Here is a 22,840-nt window from a genome sequence, read left to right as displayed (position 1 = left end):
AAGCACATAAAGACATTTTAGTAAAAAAAAATTTTTTTAGGGGTGGGGTACTGGGAATTGAACTCAGGAGCACTCTACCACTGAGCCACATCCCCAGCTCTATTTTGTATTTTATTTAGAGACAGGGTCTCACTGAGTTGCTTAGTGCCTTACCTTTTTGAAGGCTGGCTTTGAACCCTCCATCTTCCTGTCTCACCCTCCTGAGCTGCTGGGATTATAGATGTGTACCACAGCGCCCAGCCATTGTAGTAATTTCCCAAAAAAAAAAGAAAAAAGAAAAGAAAAGAGAAAAACGTAGAAAGGATCAGACAGAAAATCTCAAACACTTGAGATTAATGGAGAGATGGGAATGATTTCAAACTCAAACACAGCCCCTATACTTGGGTTCATGGGGCAGAATAAGAACCCAGAACAGGACGACTGCTGACCCTCTGGAGGCAGGGAACTGCTGCCCCAAACAAGTGTGACCACATTGGAGTCAGGACCTGTAGGGGTCAATGCAGAATATGTCTCCCCACACCAACATGTCATGTTAAAATAACTTCTGTCCTTTACTTTTATTTCAGGAACACTGTAAGGAGGGTATAGTCTGTAAGAAGTATTTTTTTTAGGCTGGGGGTAAGGCTTAGTGCTACAGTACTTGCCTAATATGCACAAGGTCCCTGGGTTCTGTCTCTAGCACCACACACCTGCGTGCGCGCGCGCACACACACACACACACACACAAAAATTTTGTTATGGTTTAGATCTGGAATGTCCCCCAAAAGGAAGTGATGTGAAAACACGGCTTCGAAGGCAGCAAGGTTTTAGAAAATGATTATGTATTTAGAAAATGAGCTATAACTTCATTGGTGGATTAATCCATTTGCTGGATTAACAATGGACTACAGTGTGGTAGCTATAGGCAGGTAGAGCATGGCTGGAGGAAGTAGGTCACTGGGGCATGCCCTTGGTGATTGTACTTGTCCCTGGCTCCTTCCAGCTCTTTCTGCTTCCCAGTTGCCAAGAACTGAGCAGCATTTCTCCCCTATGCTCTTTGACAACAATGTTCTTCCTTCTCTCAGGCCCAGAGCAATGGAGCCAGTTGACCATAGACTGAACCTCTGAAACTGAATAAGAGAGGATAGGTAATGGACCCCAATTAAGTTTTTCCCCAAATGTAAAGACTGCTCCTTGAAAATAATCTGTAGATACATTCTAGCCATGCTTTTGTCCCAGAGCAGTGGAAAAACTGCAGTTGGGGTCTGGGTCGGCTCAGTGATAAAGCACTTGCCTAGCATGTGTGAGGCACTAAGTTCAATCCTCAGCACCACATAAAAAAATAAATAAATAAAATAAAGTTAAAAACAAAACAGAAGTTGGGGCAGACTTGAATGGAGGTTACAGGAAAGTTCAAACTCAAAGTCTGAAAGGGCACAGCCAATTAGGTCACAGGCCATACCAATATCTCTGGAACTTTTCCAAGACCTGATTATTATCTATGCAGATATTGATCAGTACCCCCACTCAATAGCTATATAAGCCCCTAGACTAGGACATTTAAACAGCAACCTGCTATCAGGTCTCCTCTCACTCTGCAAGAGTTCTCTCTTTTCTCCACACTTGAATAAATTTTACTCCTTTCACTCTTGCCTTCCATCATTGTCTGTGGATTTCACTCTTTGAATTTGTGAGACAAGTACCCAGAAAGAAATTGGCAGTGAGCCTCTGAGGCCCACTGCAACACTGGAGGTAAGAGTGTACCATTAAGAGCCATGACATCTCCATCATGTGGGATTAGGCCCCAACTTCCTTAGTAAGACTCCTGTGGCACAAGAATTAAAATCAAGAATCAATAGATGGGATGGACTCAAACTAAAAAGTTTCTTCTCAGCAAAAGAAACAATCTGTGAGGTGAATAGAGAGCCTACATCCTGGGAGCAAATCTTTACCCTTCACACATCAGTTAGAGCACTAATCTCTAGGGGATATAAAGAACTCAAAAAGCTAAACATCAAAATAACAACTCAATCAATAAATGGGCCAAGGACCTGAAGAGACACTTCTCAGAAGACAATATGCAATCAATCAACAAATACATGAAAAAATGTTCATCATCACTAGCAATTAGAGAAATGCAAACCAAAACCACTCTAAGATTTCATCTCACTCCAGTCAGAATGGCAGCTATTATGAAGACAAACAACAATAAGTGTTGGCGAGAATGTTGGGGAAAAAGGTACATTCATACACTGCTGGTGGGACTACAAATTGGTGCAGCCAATATGGAAAGTAGTATGGAGATTTCTTGGAAAATTGGGAATGGAACCACCATTTGACCTAGTTGTCCCTCTCCTCAGTTTATACCCAAAGGACTTAAACAGCATACTACAGGGACACAGCCACATCAATGTTTATAGCAGCACAATTCACAACAGCTAAACTGTGGAACCAACCTAGATGCCCTTCAACAGATGAATGGATTAAAAAGAATATGGCATATAAACACAATGGAATAAAATAGAATAAAAAGAATAAAATCATGGCATTTGCAGGTAAATGAATGAAGTTAGAGAAGATAATGCCAAGTGAAGTTAGCCAATCCCCAAAATCCAAATGCTGAATGTTTTCTTTGATATAAGGAGGCTGATTCATAGTGGGATAGGAAGAGGAAGCGTGGGAGGAATAGATGAACTCTAGATAGGGCAGAGGGGTTGGAGGGGAAGGGAGGGGGCATGGGGTAATTACTAATGTAATTACTAATTACATTAATTACTAATGGTGGAATGTGATGATCATTATTATCCAAAGTACAGGTATGAAGACACGAATTGAATATACTATGTATACAACCAGAGATATGAAAAATTGTGCTCTATATATGTAATAAGAATTTTAATTCTGCTGTATTATATAAATTAAAAAAGAAAAAATAGCCACAACATGCCACCTGATAGTAGTGAAAAAGAATCTGGCTTTGCTGTGACTCTTGGAGATGATGCCCAGGCATCCCTGCTGTGATTAGCTGCTAATACTAAAAATGGGCTTTCTCAGCTGCAGCGGCCTGCAACTTACACAGCTCCCACCCACCAGCAGAAGCAGAGAATCGAGTTTCATCTCAAACTCTCATTTCAAAACCGTAAGCTCAAAATAAACTTTTTCTCCTCTAAGTTGTTCTTGTCAGATATTTCATTTTGCAGAGATGAAAAGTTGACTAACAGGTTTTATAAGGTCTCCTTTCCTCTCACACTTTGAAGTTCTTCTCTACTCTTTATGTCAAAAACATAAAAATTTGATGGGAGTGGTGGCACACAGCTATAATACAAGAGACTTGGGAGGCTGAGGCAGAAGGATCACAAGTTCCAGGCCAGCTTCAGCAACTTGGCTGTCTTAAAAAACAAAAAGGGCTGAAGATGTAGCTCAATGGCAAAGCACCCCTGGGTTCCATTCCCAATATCAAACCACACACACACAAAAAAAAAACATTAAAAAAAAATCAAACAAAAAAACTCTGCCTCCAGTTCTAGCCTGAGCCTGGTTTCCATCCTTCTCCATTGGGAAAGATCAAAACGTGGCTTGACAATGACAGAACTCTCTGAGGTTGGAGGTAAATGAATAGAGTGGAGAATTGCCTTTTATTTTCATTCCAACAAAGAGTTATTGTCCCATCACCTCAACACACATACAAACACACACAGAAGTAAAACCAAAAAACCAGGAAACCAAGACACACAGAGGGGAGACAGAGATTCACTAGTACAAAGATGAGCAATTATCCCCAAATTGGCAAACATTTGTGGAAAACTAGTGTCATGAACAAGAAGATTCCAGATTCAACAAACTGAAGATTTGGGGATGTTTATATTTCTAGAAACAATTGAGGAAATTGATTTTATTTTATTTCCATAGTGCTGGTGTGGCAAGGGCCTCATGCACCCTAGGCAAGTACTCTATCACTGAATCACACCTCGGCCCCAGAAAATTGATAATTTAAACCTGGATTACAATTACTTGGAGCCTGGTTCTAAACACCATCCTGCATGGACAGAATGCTGGTGCCAGGAAAGTTATCAGAGGATTCTGAAAGCTCTCAATGTACCAAAAGTAAGATGTCTTCAAAAAATGATGGGCATATGTCAGTAGGACTCAGGAGCCACCTAGATGAAATGCTTGTAGCCAAGTGTGGATCCATTTAAACATCAAAATCAATAATAACTTAGTAGACCCATTAGAATGTCAATGAAATAATTTAGACCCATTAGAATGTCAATGAACTATGTAAACATAATAATGGCATTAGAAAATCACTACTTTGTAACCACTGATTCACGCAAAAATCATCAATGAATGCTAACAGTTTCAAAATCTTTCCAATAACATCCTCATTACAAAGGTAAAGTTTTCAATTTTACAGAAATAAAGTAGCACCTTAAACAAGTGTTTGGCGGCAGCAGCATCAGTAATGAGACCCCCTGATGCCATGGCCTCCTGATGGGATGCAGTGGCCTTGACTATCAAAACTATCAGTACTTGTTTCATACTGAAGAATAGGAGACCCAAAAGCTAAATGCAATGCATGATCTTGGAGCAGATTTTGCATAAGGTAAAATGTGCTCTCAACATTATCAGAACGACCAGCAAAACTTGAATAAGGTCTACATTTATGATATTATTGATTAGTGCTATGGAGTCAATGCTAACTTCCCTGGTTTTGCTAATTGTATATAATTGGTTAAGTAACAGAATATCCATGGGGTATTTAGGAATAAAGGGACGTGAACTCCTTGCCTTACTCCAAATAGTTCAGGGAAAAATGTGTATATGTATGTATGTGTACACAAACATTACCAGGTGAGCCTTGTGATTTCCTGGTACAGAATGACAAGGCAATTGTAGCAAAATGTTACTTAATGAATCTGGGTGAAGGACAAATGGCTTTCTTCATACAATCTTTGCTATTCTTCTGAAGTTTGAAATGTCTCAAAATAAAATTAGAAGCCTGGTGTGATGGCAAACAACTATAAACAACTGTTCTAGCTACTCTGCATGGTTTAGGCAGAAGGATAACAAACTTAAGGCCAACCTGGGCAACTCACTGAGACACTGTCTCAAAAACAAAAAGGATTGGGGATGGGGATGTGGCTCAGTGGTAGAATGTTTGCCTACCTATATGCGAGATCCTGGGCTCAATCCCTAGAACTGCTAATAATAAGTAAAATTAGGCTATTGAAATTAAAAAAAAAAAAAACTCAGCGGAAGGTAGGCTGGACTATACAAGAAACAAGCTAAGAAATGCAGAAGAAACAACTAGAAGACCTCATATTTATTTTATGGGAGTTCTAACTGGGCATGTTGGCACATACCTGTGGTTTTAGCTACTTGGGAGGCTGAGGTGAGATGATCACTCTAGCCCATGAGTTTAAGACCAGCCTGGGCAACATAGTGAGATCTGGTCTTAAAATAAATAATAAATAAAAAATATCTAGTGGAAGTTCTGGAAAGATGAAGGTAAAAAGAGAGAAGAAAGTAAACAAAGCAATAGCAGGAGAAAAGTTCTCTAGTTCAAGGGAAGATTAAAAGGACCCAATTAATTAAAACTAAGCAATAGAATGAATACATCTAGACATGGCAAGTTTAAACTTCAATACAAGAAAAAAAAATCCTGTCCCTTGATTGGAAAAACAAATTAACTACATAATGTGTCATGAGTTAGATACATGTCAGACTTCTCACTGGCACCAAAATGGGATACTGGGAGATCAGGGAGAAATCTCTTTAGTTAAATTCATCTCCAGTCTCATACTGGCCAAGTGTGAGGATAGAATCAAGGAATAAAAACTGCTTTTAAAATGTTCGACTGAACTAGTTCTCACAACAGTATTAGTCTTTTGTGTCTCACTTGACTTCTTTCTTCTAACAAGCTTTCCACAACTTGCATTTGAGCATTAGAGCAACAGACATGCTTCAGCGACCTGACTCATCATCCTGAGTCTGAATTGCTTTAAACACTGACTCCCCCAAACTCTCTCCAATCCCACAAAAAGACCCACATTCTTTCTTCTCCTGGCTTGAAGATACATTCAAACCAAATATTCTATGTGACTTTTAGATAATGGTAACACTTTGGGAGTTCAAGTCCCCACATGAAGTTTAGGATGAGTGAGGTGGATGTAGGGACACTTGGGAGCCCTGGAATCACCTTGGATTTCATGGTCTGAGAATGCATGGATGACTAAGAGTGAAAGGTACTGGACAATGACCAGAGAGCTGATAAAATTCAGAGGAATAGGTAGATCACACATACTTCATTTAAAAATGAAAATACAAATTCCTACCCCAAAGGACAATTCTAAACATTTCAGCTCCAGTCCCTACTTTTGTCCAAAATATATTTTGTATGTACCTTTGCACTTCAACTCGTTGGGTCTCTAATACCCAGCATCAGGGTTACTTGCCTTTTTCTGCTCTTACCCTGTGCTCACGATTGACATGCCATGACGTCAGGTGATCTCACCCACACTGCTGACTGGACACATTCCTTGGGCAGTGCCCACCCCATCAGGCTATATGGATGGCCTCAGAGCTAAAACAAGGCATTTTAGGAACACACACCTTAATTAGTAAAACACACCACACCAGAAATGTCAACGCACTACATTAGCAGGTATCCAAGTAGATGAAGACTCAAAAAGTGTCTGCTTGAAATTATCTACAAGGACTAAACACTGCTGTTTCCTAAGGTCTATGAATACTATTAAGGAAGACTTGGAAGTAATTTCTTCCAATTGAGCAATGAGTACCACAGCGTATACTGAGAAGAAAAGACAAATTTACTGTTTTCAGGTCAGTATCTCTATCAATGGAAAAAAAACTACCAAGTATCTAAAATTCCTGGGATAATGTCATTTTGGCATAGGGCATTAGAGTGTATGCTCATTTTAAGAAACAAACACTAAATAGGGACTTGTGTAAGGAATTTGTAATAAGCTATCTCCAAACATGCTTTTCTTTTGAGAGACATCAACCAATGCCAAATCTTTTTTTAACCACTGAGCTACAACCCCAACCCTTTTTATATTTTGAAATAAGGTCTTGCTAAGTTGCAGAGGCTGGCCTTGAGCTTAATTCTCCTGCCTCAGCCTACCGAAGAGCTGGGAGTAGCTGGGATTGGAGTTGGCTACCACACCTGGTTCAGTGCTCAATATTTTTTGGTTATTCCACAAGTTGAGTTCCCTAAGACAAGACACCAGAAGGCACACTGATGGGCAGAGTTCACACACAACAGAAAATATCCCTGGAAGTCAGCAAGCTTCAATGGAAGGTGGGAGAAGACAGAATCCAACATTTTTTTTTTCCTTTTGGTACAGGGAATTGAATGCAGGGATGTTTTGCCATTGAGCTATATTCCCCAACCCTTTTTATGTTTTATTTTGACATAGGGTCTAAGTTGCTGAGGCTGCCCTCGAACTTGCAATCCTCCTGACTCAGCCTCTCTACTCAATGGGACTGTAGGCATGTATCACCATGACCAGTCAGAATAAAAATTTTAAAAGGGCTGGAAGTGTAGCTCAGAGGGAGAGTGCCTGGCCCTGGGTTCAATCTCCAACACTATGCATATATGGCCACACCGAACAGGGGATTGACTAAAGAAATAAATTATTCCAACTAACTGGTGGAACATTATAGTCATTTCTTTTAAAAAATTACATTTAATGAATATTTAATGGGATATTATGAGCTTAATATTGTAGAAAAAACAAAAAGATTAAAACATTCAAATATAAGTAGTGGTAATGTCTGGCAATAAAAATTTGAGTAATTTTTATTTGCTTCTTTATTCTTTCCTACTTCCCCAAATTTCTGTTATGCATTCATATTTTTATAATTAGAAAACAATGTTTTGCTTTTTTATAAAAGGGGAAAAAAATCCCTTCACTAGAATAGGCTTGTAACATCTCTATACAAACACAGGAGTGTGCAGTCACTTATCTACCCAAATTTCATGTTGGGTTTTTAGAAGGTGAAATGGGCACCCCAGGAGCCTGTACGTACACTGTCTTATTTGTTATATAAACTAATCAGATGACTGATAAACAATACAATCCAAGAGCAATATCACAAAACACATCACTAAAGTATACTAAAATAAGGTTATTTACTTAAAAATGATACATAGGACATAATCTGAAAATAGAACAAAGCAATTAATGGTAAACTTAAGGCACCTTTTAAACCAGATGCTGTACAAAATACATTTAGTGTGTTACATATCAAACATGAATCTATGTTTTTGGTGTTTTACAATTGCATAATAAAACTGCTTTTTTTAAACCCTTTTTTCAATGCCTATGTACAGTTTCCTAATTAAGCTATAACGATATTTTCATTTTATACAACATATACTACATTTTAGTTTTTAAGTGGGAAAGGACAAATGTCACTAAAAGAGCTTAAATAATTCCATTGAAAGCGGAGTAGAGAGCACAAGCTTAAATTACAGTATACTTAATCCTTTGCAAAAGCCACATTCACGTATTGTCTTCATGGGATAATCCTTCCATGTGGATTCATAAGCTGCTGCTCTAGATTTAATTTGGTTCTTAGGAACATATTTCCTCTCTGCAGTTTCCATTGTGACTCTCCTAACAATACTGAGGCAAGATTTTGAACTGCTACACTGCCACTTTAACATCTGACCCAATCAATGATATTACCACTTTTAAACAGTACAAGGACTACAACAATTTCTTTTATAAATCAATATTTCTATTGAAATTATTTTAGAAGTTTAAAAACATTTCAAAACAATATGAAATGTTGAAATGAAATGTGTTTTAATTAATGTCAAATGTGATCTTGGGACAACTCAGAAATGCATGTGTCTTTAAAAACTGTATTATATTTTTGTTCTAAAGAGAAAAAAGCATCTGAAAAAAAGTATTGAATATTTGTGCATACATAAAAACATGGCACATTCTAGGAAAACATAAAAAGAAAAGTCACTTTCTAAATTTAGAAGCACTTCTGGACATTGGGAAGGCAACCTAACATGTTGATTAAGATTTCTTTTGTGAAAATAATTCCAGAGAAATCAGATTTAAACTTTATATTTCCAAAACTTGTTCAATAAGAAAGCACAGTAGGGCTGGGATGTAGCTCAGTAGTAGAGCACTTGCCTAGCACATAAAGGTCTTGGGTTTGGGGGCTAGGGTTGTGGCTCAGTGGCAGAGCACTTGCCTTGCACACGTGAGGCACTGGGTTGGATCCTCAGCACCACAAAAAAATAAACAAACAAAATAATGATTATCTTGCCTATGTATAACTAAAACAAAATTAAAAAAAAAAAAAAGGCCTTGGGTTTGATCTCCAGTGCTGCCAAAAAAGAAAAAAAAAAAAGTTTAGAATAAACAAACTGAAGTAATTGTTTTTTTGGTGGGGGGGCAGGCACTACATTGGGGATTTAACCCAGGGCCTCACACATATTAAACAAGTGCTCTACCACTAAGCCATACCCTCAATCCTGAAGGAATCTTAATATGCTTTTAATGCTATTGAATAGAAGCACAAAGAGAATTCATGAAAAGAATTTTCTTTGAGGGTTAACTTTTGCTTTTTATATTCTGGTAGTTTTGATTTTTGAAGTTTTTATGTTTTAATTATTTAAAGGAATAACTGTGTAAAGCCACATTTTTTTGAATGCTAAATTATAAGTGGGGCCAAATAATGGCTTCCAGCATTTTACAAATTATTAACTATGGTACTATATAATACTTCTTACTAGTCTTTAAATATTTCATTTACTGCATGAACTTCAAACTTAAAAGTAAAAGGGTGAAAGAAGAAAATAAGTTTCATGAAAGGTTTTTAGATTTTAGGATTGTAAATATGGCAGCATTTGCTTTTTGGAGGGGGGGGGAGGGGTTATGGGGGATTGAACTCAGGGGCACTCAACCACTAAGCCACATCCCCAGCCCAATTTTGTATTTTCTTTAGAGACAGGGTCTCACCGAATTGCTTACTGCCTTGCCCTTGTTGAGGCTGGCTTTCAACTCAAGATCTTCCTGTCTCAGCCTCCCAAACTGCTGGTATTACAGGTGTGCACCATCATGCCTGGCTAGCATTTGTTTTTTAACAAACATGTTATACTAGAAAATGTTTTATTGACCATGTTTCTAAGGTTAATTCTTGATACCACTTTTACTAGATCGAGTTTGTTTTAAAAAAATCTTTACAGTGGCTACATCCACTTTTTTTTTTTTTTTTTTGCAGGGGAGTGGGGGTGGGTACTGTGATTGAACTCAAGGGCCCTTAACCACTGAGCCACATCCTCAGCCCTTTCTATTTTGAGACATGGCCTCATTAAGTTGCTTACGGCCTCAATAAATTGCTGAGGCTGACTTTAAACTTGCAATCCTCCTGCCTCAGCCTCTGGAGTCACTGGGATTATAGTCATGCACCAACTGTGCCCAGCTACACACACCATTTAAAAAACATTTCTAAGAATAAAGTTTGTCTTTCTATACATATTCTCTTCATTATTAAGATGCTAAATAATTTTTAAGATTGACAGTTATCAAAGCAAAAATAAATCATGGTTAACTTGGACTACGTAAATTAAGTTTTTCTTACTTGTCTCCAATCACATGGTAATCCTGATTAAAATATCTGTATTTCTCAGTGTATGGATGGGAAACACATTCTGAAAAAGCAAGTTCTGGGGTAATATCAATATGCAAATTTATTTCTTAATGAACCTTCAAACTTTTTGTTAAATGAAACTTATCCATCTAACGTGTGTTAGACAATATATTAATTTTAGCTTCAGATGACAGTCAAGTTTTTGGTGATAGGTGGGCACATGCTCTGGTTTTCCCCCCTTTAAGCTTTTTTCTTCTTTCTAAAAATTTTTTAAAAGTTTGAACTTTTTCACTATGTTGTGACACAATCATTTTATTTCATGTTCCATTCAAAGTAATTTGTTTTACTTGATGCTCTCATGAGTTGGCTGTTTAGGAGATTAATATTTAAAAGATACTATAGAAACATAATGCGTTTAAGTAAATCAGTATTCCTCGAGATAACAAAGCCTCTATAAAATATCTATCATTTTACTGAATAACAGCTATACAGTGTAGATGAGGGTACTAAATACTCAGTTTTTGCCTTACCCTTCATTGTCTTCACAAATTTGGGACTATAAACTGTAAAACCAAATATATCAAATGATTAAATCTATGTCAAAAACATACTTAAGAATCATTGATAAACTTATGTTAGCTCTGACATAAATTCCTAATTATAGCATCCTTTTATAAAGGAAAACTCAGATGGGCATTATCTTAATGAAGTTTTGCTTGAAGTTAATGAAGTCCAGGATTTAATGTTACTCTGGATACATTAATTCTGAAAAAACTCAAATGAAGTTGTACTTTAGAACATTTTTTCCTTTAAGGATGTGAGGTACATGTGAGCTGGTTTCTGTAGTGTAAATGTATGTACATATATAAAATATGGTTGTAAAAGAGCAGGTGTTTTGCAAATAAAGCACATTACACACAAAATATAAATAACTTCCCTTTTAAAAGTTACTGAGAATAAAGAATACAGAACATGATTATAGGCACTTACATTGCTATCAAATGCAATAATTCACTTCAATAAGAAGTGTTTATAAGCATGGTTCATGGCATTAGAAGCTACAACTTTGGATAGAATGCTTCTCATGACAAAATAATTACCAAAAAAAAAAAAAAAAGATGGTGGTAGAAGGAAAATAGTCCAAATTTACAAACACTTTAAACTTCTTTTGGCTTTCATAGCAATTATATGGTAAAAGATATAGTTGGCGGGAAGCTACCTTAATTGCAAGGTAAATGGCTTTTATGAAATTGGCGAATCCTGGTCAGATATTGCATTTTTAAAGCACAAAAACACCAGCCACCAACATCTTCCTGTGCATTTATAAATTATTTTCTTCTAATTCAAATGGCAGCAGAGGAATACTGGTGTATGTGTGCACATGCACACACACACACACACCGTCATCCAGGAAAGCATGATGCACTATCATGAACTAAGCAGAATTCCAAAGAGATCACAATCTATAGGCTGTTTTACAAAGGTAGGATACAAACAAATTTAATTTTCTCAGGTAGAAGGCAAAAGTGTGTATTTCTCCATCTCTGCTGAACTCATTTAGCTTCTAAGGCTTTCACAGAAAGCACCATTTTATGAACAGGCAATTCAGTACCCAGAGTTTGACTGGAGACTTATTCATCAGGACTGAAGTTTTGATGCAGTTCATAAAAATCCAATAAAAAAAAGAAGGCATCAAAAACCACATTTAAAATAAAGCTGTCCACATGTGAAGAATGAAGTGTTTAGAAGTTTCCAGCTTGTCGTCTACAAGAGTACTGAAAGGTTTAATGTTAGCAGCCTGTGAAGGTGTAGTGAGGAAAGAGTCTGAGAACCAAGTCAACATCCTTATTCCATGCTAATTCCACCTGTTCTTGGGAGAACATAGTTCTTGCAGTCCAGAATTTGTCCTCAGGGTGGTTTAACTGTCAAATCTTTACATCTTGGGATTCCACCATCTTCGCAAGTGTCTTCTTGATTCTCAATGCTGTAAGTCTGGAGGCTGGATTGTGGGCCCAGCATTCTGACATCAGCTTCAAAACTGCTCGTAGACACTGAAAAGTAAATAGTACATAATGAGCAGAAATCATCTTTGGGAATATTCATCTAGAACTTCTTCAGGGGGTGAGCTCCACTTACTTCATCACTGTTCCATCGGTTAGACACAATTGGCCGCAAACGTTTGACACATACAACCTCACGCATATCTTCATAGGATGGGTCACTGGGTACCATGTTGTAATATGGCAATTGATACTCCTCTACTATCCCTGTTGGGAGAGAGAAAACATAGCAGCCATAAAATGGTGGCGAACAAAATACATCGATTTATGCAGCCTTTCTCACTGAGCTGTGACTAAAATGGATTCCTACATAAAGAAGAAAAGAAATATTGACTGGAGTGTTCACTTTTAGTAGCAAATGCATAATTTTCTCTTATTTATGTCCCATTATTTCCTCTACCTCAACCAGAAACCCCATCACAATTTTGACAGTCTATCAACAAAGGGTATACTAATATATTCCTTAGCGGAGTAAAAGAAAAAAAAAAAAAAATCATTCACTTACCCTGAAAACTTTTAATCTCAATCTAAGTATCTTCTACTTACCCAACTATTCCTTATAATAATGAATGCAGTTGTTGTTGTTATTATTATTATTATTATTTTGCAGGAGAAAGACTCACCATGATGCACAAAGAGTGTAAAGCAACAAGTCTGAGACTGTTCTTCTTAGAAAGGCCCAAATACAAGGTTGGCCCTTGGCTCGTGTCTAGGAACCTGAATGAAAAACAGTTCCCTACAAAGATGGAAACATCCCTAAACTGACATGTGTCTCCCTGTTCCCATATGGTTTGTATAAATAATTTGGTGTGTGCTGAACACCTGTGTTCAGAATTCTGGAGTCTGGAATTGGTACCTGCCAAGTAAAAGATCCTCATATGACTAGAATCCAATACAATCTATTGGTGTTGAGTGTCTAATGAACTTCTCTAGATTATATTGCTTCAAACACATCACAATTTGCTCTCCATTAGGACAGGACTTTTGGAAGTTTTGCCTATTTCTCTCAGAATTTTGCCTGAAGCACATTCTCATTTTGCTGATTTTGATTCGTATCCTTTCAGTATAATAAATCTGAGCAATGAGGACAACTACATGCTTAGTTCTGTGGGTCCTTCCACAGGAAATGTGAGTGGTCCTGGGAACTCCTGACATACGTATGAAGTTACCATTACATAACTGGAACTTTTAATTGAAAAAAAAAATCAAAGAATCAGAAACACATTACTCAAACTCTTACCTCCTGTGATACAACGACGAGCCATTTCCCAAATGATCAGGCCAAAGCTATAGATGTCAGCCATTATATAGGGCTGGAAATGATTTTTATTCAGGCTTTCATCTAGCACTTCTGGAGCCATATAACGTTTGGTTCCCACTCTGGTATTCAAGGGTACATCAACTTCATTTGTATCACTGCAACAGGAGAAAGACAACATCTAGGTTGAGAGCCAAGAACAAAATTGTTTATCTTATGTTTTAGTTATATTTTATAAGGGTTCTCTTTCTAAAATAAATATACACGTGTACATATATGTGTACATATATATATATATATACACATATTGTGTACATATTGTGTGTGTACTCATTTCCTTATCAGAAATCCTTGGGGCTAGAAATGAAATTTAGCATCTTCAGAATTTAGAAAATATGCCCTTTAAATACGTTATATATTATAGTAGGGTGTGCACTGCTCCTTAACATCATTACTAAATCTGCAGTGAAACACTAGTCTGACTACTCTCACTAAACTGAATGAAGGCCCAAAATAACCTTATATCAGGTTCAAGTCAGGTTTTGTCACCAAAACAGTTTGGTGCCTCTCTAAGAAAAAGAATAACACTTAATATAAGAAAAAGTAAGCCAGGCTTGGTAGCTCATGCCTATAATCCTAGCAGCTTGAGAGGCTGAGACAGGAGGATTGAAAGATCAAATCCAGCCTCAGCAATGACAAGGTGCTAAGCAACTCAATGAGACCCTGACTCTAAATAAAATACAAATTGGGTTGGGGATGTGGCTCAATGGTTGAGTGCTTCCAAGTTCAATCCCTAGTACCAGCCCCCAACCCCGGAAAAAAAAAGTGGTAGATAATTATATTTACAAAGAAGTGAATATGAGAATGAATCATCTGCTTTTGCCACTCTCACATGATAAATTCAGCATTCAAGACACAGGATTACATTGTTTCGGTGAAATTAGTTGTTATGAGTAATGTCTACATAAACATATTAACAATCAGTAATAAATGATTTATTAGTTTTTAATTGAGATTTTTAAAAAATATATTTTTTTAGTTATTAATGGACCTTTATTTTATTTATTTATATGTGGTTCTGAGAATTAAACCCAGTGCCTCATACATGCTAGGCAGACGCTTTACTACTGAGCTACAACCCCAGCCCAAGATTAAATTTTAAAGTTGAAGACATCACTGCTTTATTGTTTATGCCCTTAGGTCTAGCAGGTTCTAGCAATTATTCTCAAGCAGAAATAAATATGACACGTTGTATTTTCTCATGTAGAATTGAAGAAATATTTAAGCCAACAAACACTACATCAATTTAGAATACTACAACGTCCAGGGAAGAAGATCTAGGTGGTTCTTACAGTTGTTTCATAAACTAAAACTTTGGGCTGTGGCTGTGGCTGTGGCTGAGCGGTAGCGCACTTGCCTGGCATGTGTGAGGCACTGGGTTTGATTCTCAGCACCACGTGAAATAAATAAAGGACTATCAACAACTAAAAAAAAAAAAAATTTTTTTTAAATTTAAAAAATAATAAAAAAATAAACTAGAACTTTCATTTATGGACTGATATGAATTGTGAAATGTAAAACAACTGCTGTATTCTGGAGTTATAACATTAAAATGGCTTCAATGATTTTCTAAAAATTTTACAATTCTATATTATTAAAAACTGAGATATCAAGCGATAATGGAGAACCAGCATGCTTATCTTTCCCCACTTACAGAAAGATATAAACTGAGGCATGATTTCTGAAGGGATAATATGCAATATATCATAATTTTATATATATATATATATACACACACACACACACATACATAAACTGTCTCTTTTTAAAAAAACTATTTGTTCAAACTCTTTGTCTCAATAGTCCTTCTCTAGGAGTCCATCATGAAGAAACACCTGTAGAAGTACTCAAGAATACAGTATCTATATGAATAAAATACAATAACGTTCATTAAGACTTAAAAAATAAATAAATAAATAAATGGGAGGCAATCTTAATGTCCCTTAGTTGGAGCACAGAAAAATGCACAACCATATTACTGAACACTATGAATTTATCAAAAAGAATGAGGTAAATATAAATAAACTGAAACAGAAAGATGTCTATTATAATAAAAAGCAGGAAATCAAGAATTATGTATAATTTTTACAAATAGATTAACCAAAATTTTAAACTATATATTTATAGACCTAATTAATGAATATTTACACATTTTTAGAATTCCACTGCATTGAATACAAACAAGCAGGTATCTTTTAGAAATTAAAATAATTTCAAAACAGTGGAGCAAAGAACCATCTACCTGTTGAATTTAACAGCAAGGCCCAGGTCAGCAATGCAGCAACTTCCATTTTTCTTGATGAGGATATTTTTGCTCTTTAGGTCTCGATGAGCAATTGCAGGCTTTCCTTGGGTACCATAAATTTCTGTGTGGAGGTGGCACAGACCACAGGCAGCTGAATAAGCCAACTTGAGCAGGGCTCTGGTGTCTAGTGTAGCACATTTCAGGAAGTCATAGAGAGATCCATTTTCATGATAATCAGTAATCAAATAGAGTTGAGTCCAGGAACCTGTGCCTTTAATATCTGCTGCTATAAAACCTGTCCAATTAATGATTTTAAAAATGTAGTTATAATTAGAGAAGGCTGGGAGGAATCACGAATACTCATTCAGGATACTGAGAATAACTTACATTATCATGTATGGATAGTAATATTAATTTGACTTGCCTGCCAAAATTCTTGAATGTATTACCAAAAATTTTATTTCTGTCACTTATACATATAACTAGACTTCTGCAATAAATTTACAATAATCCTAACAATAATCATGAAAGTAATAGTAATATGACTAGGGAAAAAACATGATTCTCTAGTGGAAAAGGCTTTCAATTTCAAATTCAAAAGTAGACACTTTAATAAAGTGCATAATGTTTAACCAAGAGTTAGCTCCTAACTAAATCAGCTCACTCAACTAGCCCATCAATGCCTCATCTGCTTTTTCAGTCTGGCTCATTGACTACTGATCCACAGTACTGTCAACTTTACCTTGTCCTTTCTCTTCGTCTCTCCCTTAAGGTTGGTGAGTACTCTTCTGAGTTGAATAATGTTGCCCCCAAATTCACCTAGAATCTATAAACGTGACCTATTTGGAAATAGCATCTTTGTAGATGGGGCAACAAGATTAGGGTGGGCTCTAATTCACTGACTGGTATGCTATAAAATGGAAATGCAGATACTGGCATACAGGGAAGAAGACCACATCATGAGAGAAGTAGAGATTGAAGCATTGTTTATAAGGCAAGGAATAGCACAGATTGCTGGCAACCACCTACAGCCAGGAAGGAGCAAGAGAGATCCCATAGAGCCTTCAGAGGGAGAATGACCATGGCAACAACTGATTTTAAACTTCTAGCCTCTGAAGCTCTGAGAAAACAAAATTCTGTTGTTTTACATCACCCAATTCATGACAATTTGTTATAGCAGCAACAGGAAAAAAATATAAGTGCTTGTTATATGCCTGACAATGTGCTATATTCACTCTCGAGGGATAGAGAAAAAAGAAATCTCAGGAAATCTAGATATAGCTAAGCACTCTACTAATTAGATCATACCTAGATTATTTTGCTACTGCATACATGAGGTAGGAAGGGGAATAGTACTAAGCACAGAACATAAAATGAAGCTTCACATTAGGTTATTGGGCTTATAAAAAGTAAAAGGAAGAAAGAGTTAAAGTTACCCTAGAAAACTGCTTAAGTTGCTTATAAAAGACTTGGTTTTCATTTGAATAAGTCCAATAAACTAGAATTACTGTCCACCTGAAACTCATTGCTATTTATTCAGCTGGGAAGCAAATACAGTGCATGGTTGGGACTGTTGTATTTAAACTGTGTACTCTACTGGGCTTCCTTTAGCCAAATGCACATAACACACGGCAGGTTTCTACCTGTATCCCATACCCTTGTCAGATGTGGAACAGACTAAAATCAAATCATACTCACCAAGTATATTTTCATGGCGCATTAGCACAGTTTGGTAGATTTCCGTTTCTCGAAACCAGCTAGCTTCTTCAGTGGTAAAAAACACTTTGACTGCCACTTTTTCACCACGCCATTTACCCATCCACACTTCTCCATACCGGCCTTTACCAACTTGCCGAACCATCTGAATCTGTTTGGCAATAGTTCTCTGAACCTTCACAGAAAAAAGTAAAAAGGTTTCGCGTTCTTAAAAATAACCCATTTAAACTGACAAAGGGATAAGATACTCCATCAAAAAGCCAGGTATATCCAACCAACCAATTCCAATGTTAAAACTTATACTGTACTTAAAAGAAGAAACACTGTACAATGTATTCTGAAATCATTAACAAATTAGTCAATGGGGTAACTGTGCCCAGAAATGGTCACCCTTCAGTAGTCACTTTCCTTAAGGACTCAGGCTTTGGCTACATGACTTGCTTTGGGCAACAGAATAGCAAATGTGCTATAAGAAAAGGCTTGATAAATGTTTACATATAGCAGCTTGTCCTTTCTAGGTGTTTTTGGAAGCCCTCTTTACAACAGATAGCATCATGTGAACTGCCAGTCCTATGCATAAGCTATACAACCCAGCTTCAGCTGATCAAGTCTAGAAAATAAATGGCCCAGCAGAACCACAGAATCTTGAGAAATAATAAAGCTTTTTTGTGTGTTTGTTTTTCTGTGGTGCTGGGGATTGAACCCAGGGCCTTGTGCATATGAGACAAGCACCCTACCAACTCAGCTACATCCCTAGCCCATATTTGTGGTTTTAAGCCACTAAGTTTTGTGGTCATTTATTATGTAGCAAATTGAATAAATCTCTTCACCTTGGTCTCTAAGGTGCAATACAGTCTGGCCCAGCCCCAGCATTCACTATGAACACTTAACATGCACTCTTTTTACTTGTTTATTTCAACTTTTAGAATTCACTCGTTTATTCTCATCTCAAGCTCTTGCTGTATATCCAATTCCCTTAGAGTGCTGTTTGTCTAGCTTTAACAACTTTATAGTACATGGATACTTCTCAATTACTGTGCTTATCACTATTACAATCTTATTCACATACATCTTTGCTTGAATTACACTCCCTGCTCACAGAATATAGGTATTTATTTGGGATAATATCTGAAGTACAATAAATACTTTACCTTTCATTTTCAGAAGCATTAGTGATTATTTTAAATTTAAAAGGACGCTATGTTCCAGGTTAGAAGTGCATCTAAAATGAACTAGGACTAAAGTTTGCATAAATCTAATCTGGCTTACTTTATGCATCATTTATTACAGAATCCTTTTGTAATATTTTTTAAAAGTTAGGAATATTGAGGTATAATTTATATCCAATAAAATTAATCTTTTTTGAGAACAGTACAATAAGTTTTGAAAAATGCATGCAGTCATGCAATCACCAATATCACATTCAAGATAAAGAACATTTCCATTGCCTACAAAATTTCCCACTTAAGTTTAATCCCCTCCCCTAGTCTTTGACACCAGGTTTGTTTTCTGTCCCTACAGTTTTACTTTTTCTAGAATACCATGTAAACAGAAACATACAATATGTAGCCTTTTGTGTCTGGCTTTTTTTTTTTTAATATTTTTTAAGTTGTATATGGACACAATTCCTTTACTTATTTTTATGTAGTGCTGAGAATAGAACCCAGTGCCTCACATGTACTAGGTAAGTGCTTTACCACTGAACTACAACTCCAGCCCCTGGCTTCTTTCATTTAGCATATAATCCTTTTGAAACTGATCCATGTTGTTTGTGTATTAGGAGTTTAATGGGTAATATTCCGTTGTATTAGGAGTTTTATGTGTATTAGGAGTTTTAAAAAATGCATGCAGTCATGCAATCAAACTCCTAATGTGTATTAAGAGTTTGATGAGTAATATTCTGTTGTATAAATGTTCCACAATTTGTTTATCCATTTACCAACTGATGCACTTCTGGGCTGTTCCTAATTTATGTCTGTTATGAATATAGCTGCTATGACAAAATTAACATTCAAGTCTTTGTAGATATGTTTTTATATTTATTTCTTAGGTAAAACAGCAGAAGAACTGCTTCAATATCAAGAAATTATATGCTTAACTTTCCGGTCAACCGGCAAACTGGTTTTCAAACTGGCTATACCATTTTTCATTCCAATTCATGATGTATGAAATTTGTAGCTGATCTATATATCTTTGTTGGTACTTAATAATGTCAGTCTTAGTCATTAAGGTGAATGTAGTAGCACTTCATTGTTTAATCTGCACATCCCTAATGTTACAGAGCACCTTTTCATGTACTTATCTGCTATTCTTTTATCTTATTTGAAGCAGTACCAGTTCAAATCTTTTGTTCATTTAAAAAAATCGGGCTGGGCAAGATGGTACAGTGGTAATCCCAGCCCTTGGAGGCTCAGGAAGAGGACTGCAAGTTTGAGGTTAAGTCTGGGCAACTTAGTCAAACCTTGTCTCTAAATAAAAGATGAAAAGGGCTGAGGATGGGCTGGGGTTGTAGCTCAGTGGTAGAACACTTACGCTTGCCAGGCACGTGTGAGGCACTGGGTCTAATGCTCAGTATCACATAAAAATAAATAAGAATAAAGGTATTTTATCTATCTACAACTAAAATAAATAAATAAATAAAAGTAAAAATTAAAAAAAATTAAAATTAAAAAAGATTAAAGTGAAGGTGGGGGCTGGGGATGTGACTCAAGTGGTAGCACGCTCGCCTGGCATGCGTGCGGCCCAGGTTCGATCCTCAGCACCACATACAAACAAAGATGTGTCTGCCGAGAACTAAAAAATAAATATTAAAATAAAAAAATAAAAATAAAGTGAAGGTGGGCTAAGGATGTAGTTCCATAGCAGAGTGTCCATGAGCTGTATCTCCAGCACTTTTGATACTATTTTAAATATTAATTTTAAATTTTAATTTCCAGTTGTTTGTTGCTAGTGTGTATATAAAGTCATAATATTTATAGAATGACTATATTCTGCAACTTGATAAACTCACTTATTGGTTATAGTAGCTTTACTGTCCCATGTTTTGGGATCTTCTACATAAACAATCAAGACTGCATATGAAGATTTACAGATTTCATTAGCCAAATTTTTAAACAGGATATCAATGTATTTACTTTCAACAAATGCAATTAACCAATTAAAAACTAATCTGGATATTTAGTGTTTTATAAGGGTGCTCTCCCATTCTCTTTCGTCTACCCTACTAGATTTCCTTTTGCTCATCCATTAATTTATATTTGATTGGTTCTTTTTATTTACCCATAAAGGTGAAGTTCCCTGTCGTCTATTTATACATGCACAACACATGATTTTTTTAAAAGAATTCATTCTACATTGCCTCCCCTTAACCATCCCTCCACTCTGTCCAGCCCTTTTATTTTTTGGCTTCAAACTTGTGACCTTCCTGCCTCAATGTCCTGAGTTGCTGGGATTATAGGCACACACCACCATACCTAGTACTTACTATGAAACTTTAACCTACCAATAATGGTAATCCAGATCCACTACCAGAACTCTGTGACTGATCAATAAGGTCTTTTAATGATTCTCCCACTGGAATAAATGCTTCATCCTGTTCCAAATCGCGATTGTAACGACGTCTGCTTGAGATACCCTTGCAATAATGTCTTTTAAAAGAGAAGAAAAGTATATATTAAAATTCTATAACTATATAATTCTGAGCTAAGAAAAATCTCAATATTTTTCACACTGCCATCATTCCTTCAGACAGAATCATATTCAATCAATATTATCACATAAAAATAAATCCTCTGTTACAATATACCTAGAGAAGGGGTTTAAGATGTGTAATGTTGTGTGTTGGTTAAAATGGAGAGATGTTCACATTATACAGACAAGAGAAAAATAAATAAAAGATCAAAAAAGCAGATAAAGTGTCATTCCACCTGCCAAAAAGTTTTAAATATATGCTTTTAATGTTTTTTATTTTGAGATAGGATCTCAATAAGTTGCTGAGATTATAAAACTGGACCACCACACCTAGCTTAAATCATTCTGAAAATGTATACAGCTTTCTCTCAGTCTGTGACAGCCAAGGCATTCCATTTACGGTGTTTTTATGTTAGTTTTAAATTTTAATGTAGTCAAATTAACCAACCAACCTTCTCTTGAGATATGATTTTGTGTCTTAAAATAACCTCCCCCTGCAAAAAAAAACAAAAAAACAAAAAAGCTTTCCCAGCCCTAATGTCATAAATCATCTCCCAAGGTTTTAAAATTCTGATTTTCTCATCAGGTTATTTTATCCACTTGGAATTTATAATATGTAATGGAAATTAGGCACAAATCAAGTTAGATTTATATTCTGTGTGGACAGTCCAATTTATTTAACAATTTTTATTATTTTTAAATACTATATGGGTAATCAACTCAAACGGATTAAAATTCAAAAGGCATTACAAAGATGTACAGTGAAAAATCTTCCCTCCCACTCCTATCCCTTAGTCATCAAATTTACTTTCCTGAAAGCAAACTATTTCTAGTTTCCAGTGTAACCTAAAGACCACTTATGCATATTCAAATCAAAATTTATATTTTAATGTTCATTTCCTCTGCTTTTCTTTTACTTCCAGAAGTGGCAATATACAATACACACTGTTTTGCATCTTGCCTTTTCACTTGGCAACGTATCTAGGATATCATTCCACATTAGTACATAAACAGCCTCCTGGTTTCTTGAATGCCTAGATATTATTCCACTATATGGCATTAACCACTCCCTTACTGATAACACTTAGATTGTTTCTAGTCTCGTTATATATAAGTGTGAAATGAAACAATTTTCTGGTATATCTATATGTGCAGTACAACTTCAGAGAAGTTAACACTGAATTTGTAATTCTA

At 36.1% G+C, this 22,840-nt stretch overlaps 1 protein-coding gene across 1 annotated transcript in view; it reads right to left on the bottom strand.

Annotated features, from left to right (window-relative positions):
• Positions 1-8,115: 8,115 nt before the first annotated feature.
• Positions 8,116-22,840, bottom strand: part of Bmpr1a (bone morphogenetic protein receptor type 1A) — a 132,753-nt gene continuing 118,028 nt past the window's right edge. The window contains exons 8-13 of the mRNA XM_046450300.2: positions 21,459-21,603; positions 17,939-18,131; positions 16,238-16,535; positions 13,918-14,093; positions 12,754-12,884; positions 8,116-12,668 (exon numbers count right to left, since the gene is read on the bottom strand). Of these exons, the coding sequence (XP_046306256.1) occupies positions 12,543-12,668; positions 12,754-12,884; positions 13,918-14,093; positions 16,238-16,535; positions 17,939-18,131; positions 21,459-21,603 (1,069 nt within the window). The 3' untranslated portion in view covers positions 8,116-12,542. The remainder of the gene's footprint in view (positions 12,669-12,753; positions 12,885-13,917; positions 14,094-16,237; positions 16,536-17,938; positions 18,132-21,458; positions 21,604-22,840) is intronic.

This window comes from Marmota monax, unplaced genomic scaffold (genome assembly GCF_021218885.2).
Source record: "Marmota monax isolate L192 unplaced genomic scaffold, Marmota_monax_Labrador192_F-V1.1 WCK01_AAM20220418_F8-fsc00004, whole genome shotgun sequence".
Lineage (NCBI taxonomy): Eukaryota > Metazoa > Chordata > Mammalia > Rodentia > Sciuridae > Marmota > Marmota monax.
Note: the sequence above shows the minus strand (reverse complement) of the source record. Positions and strands in the feature narration are given on the sequence as shown.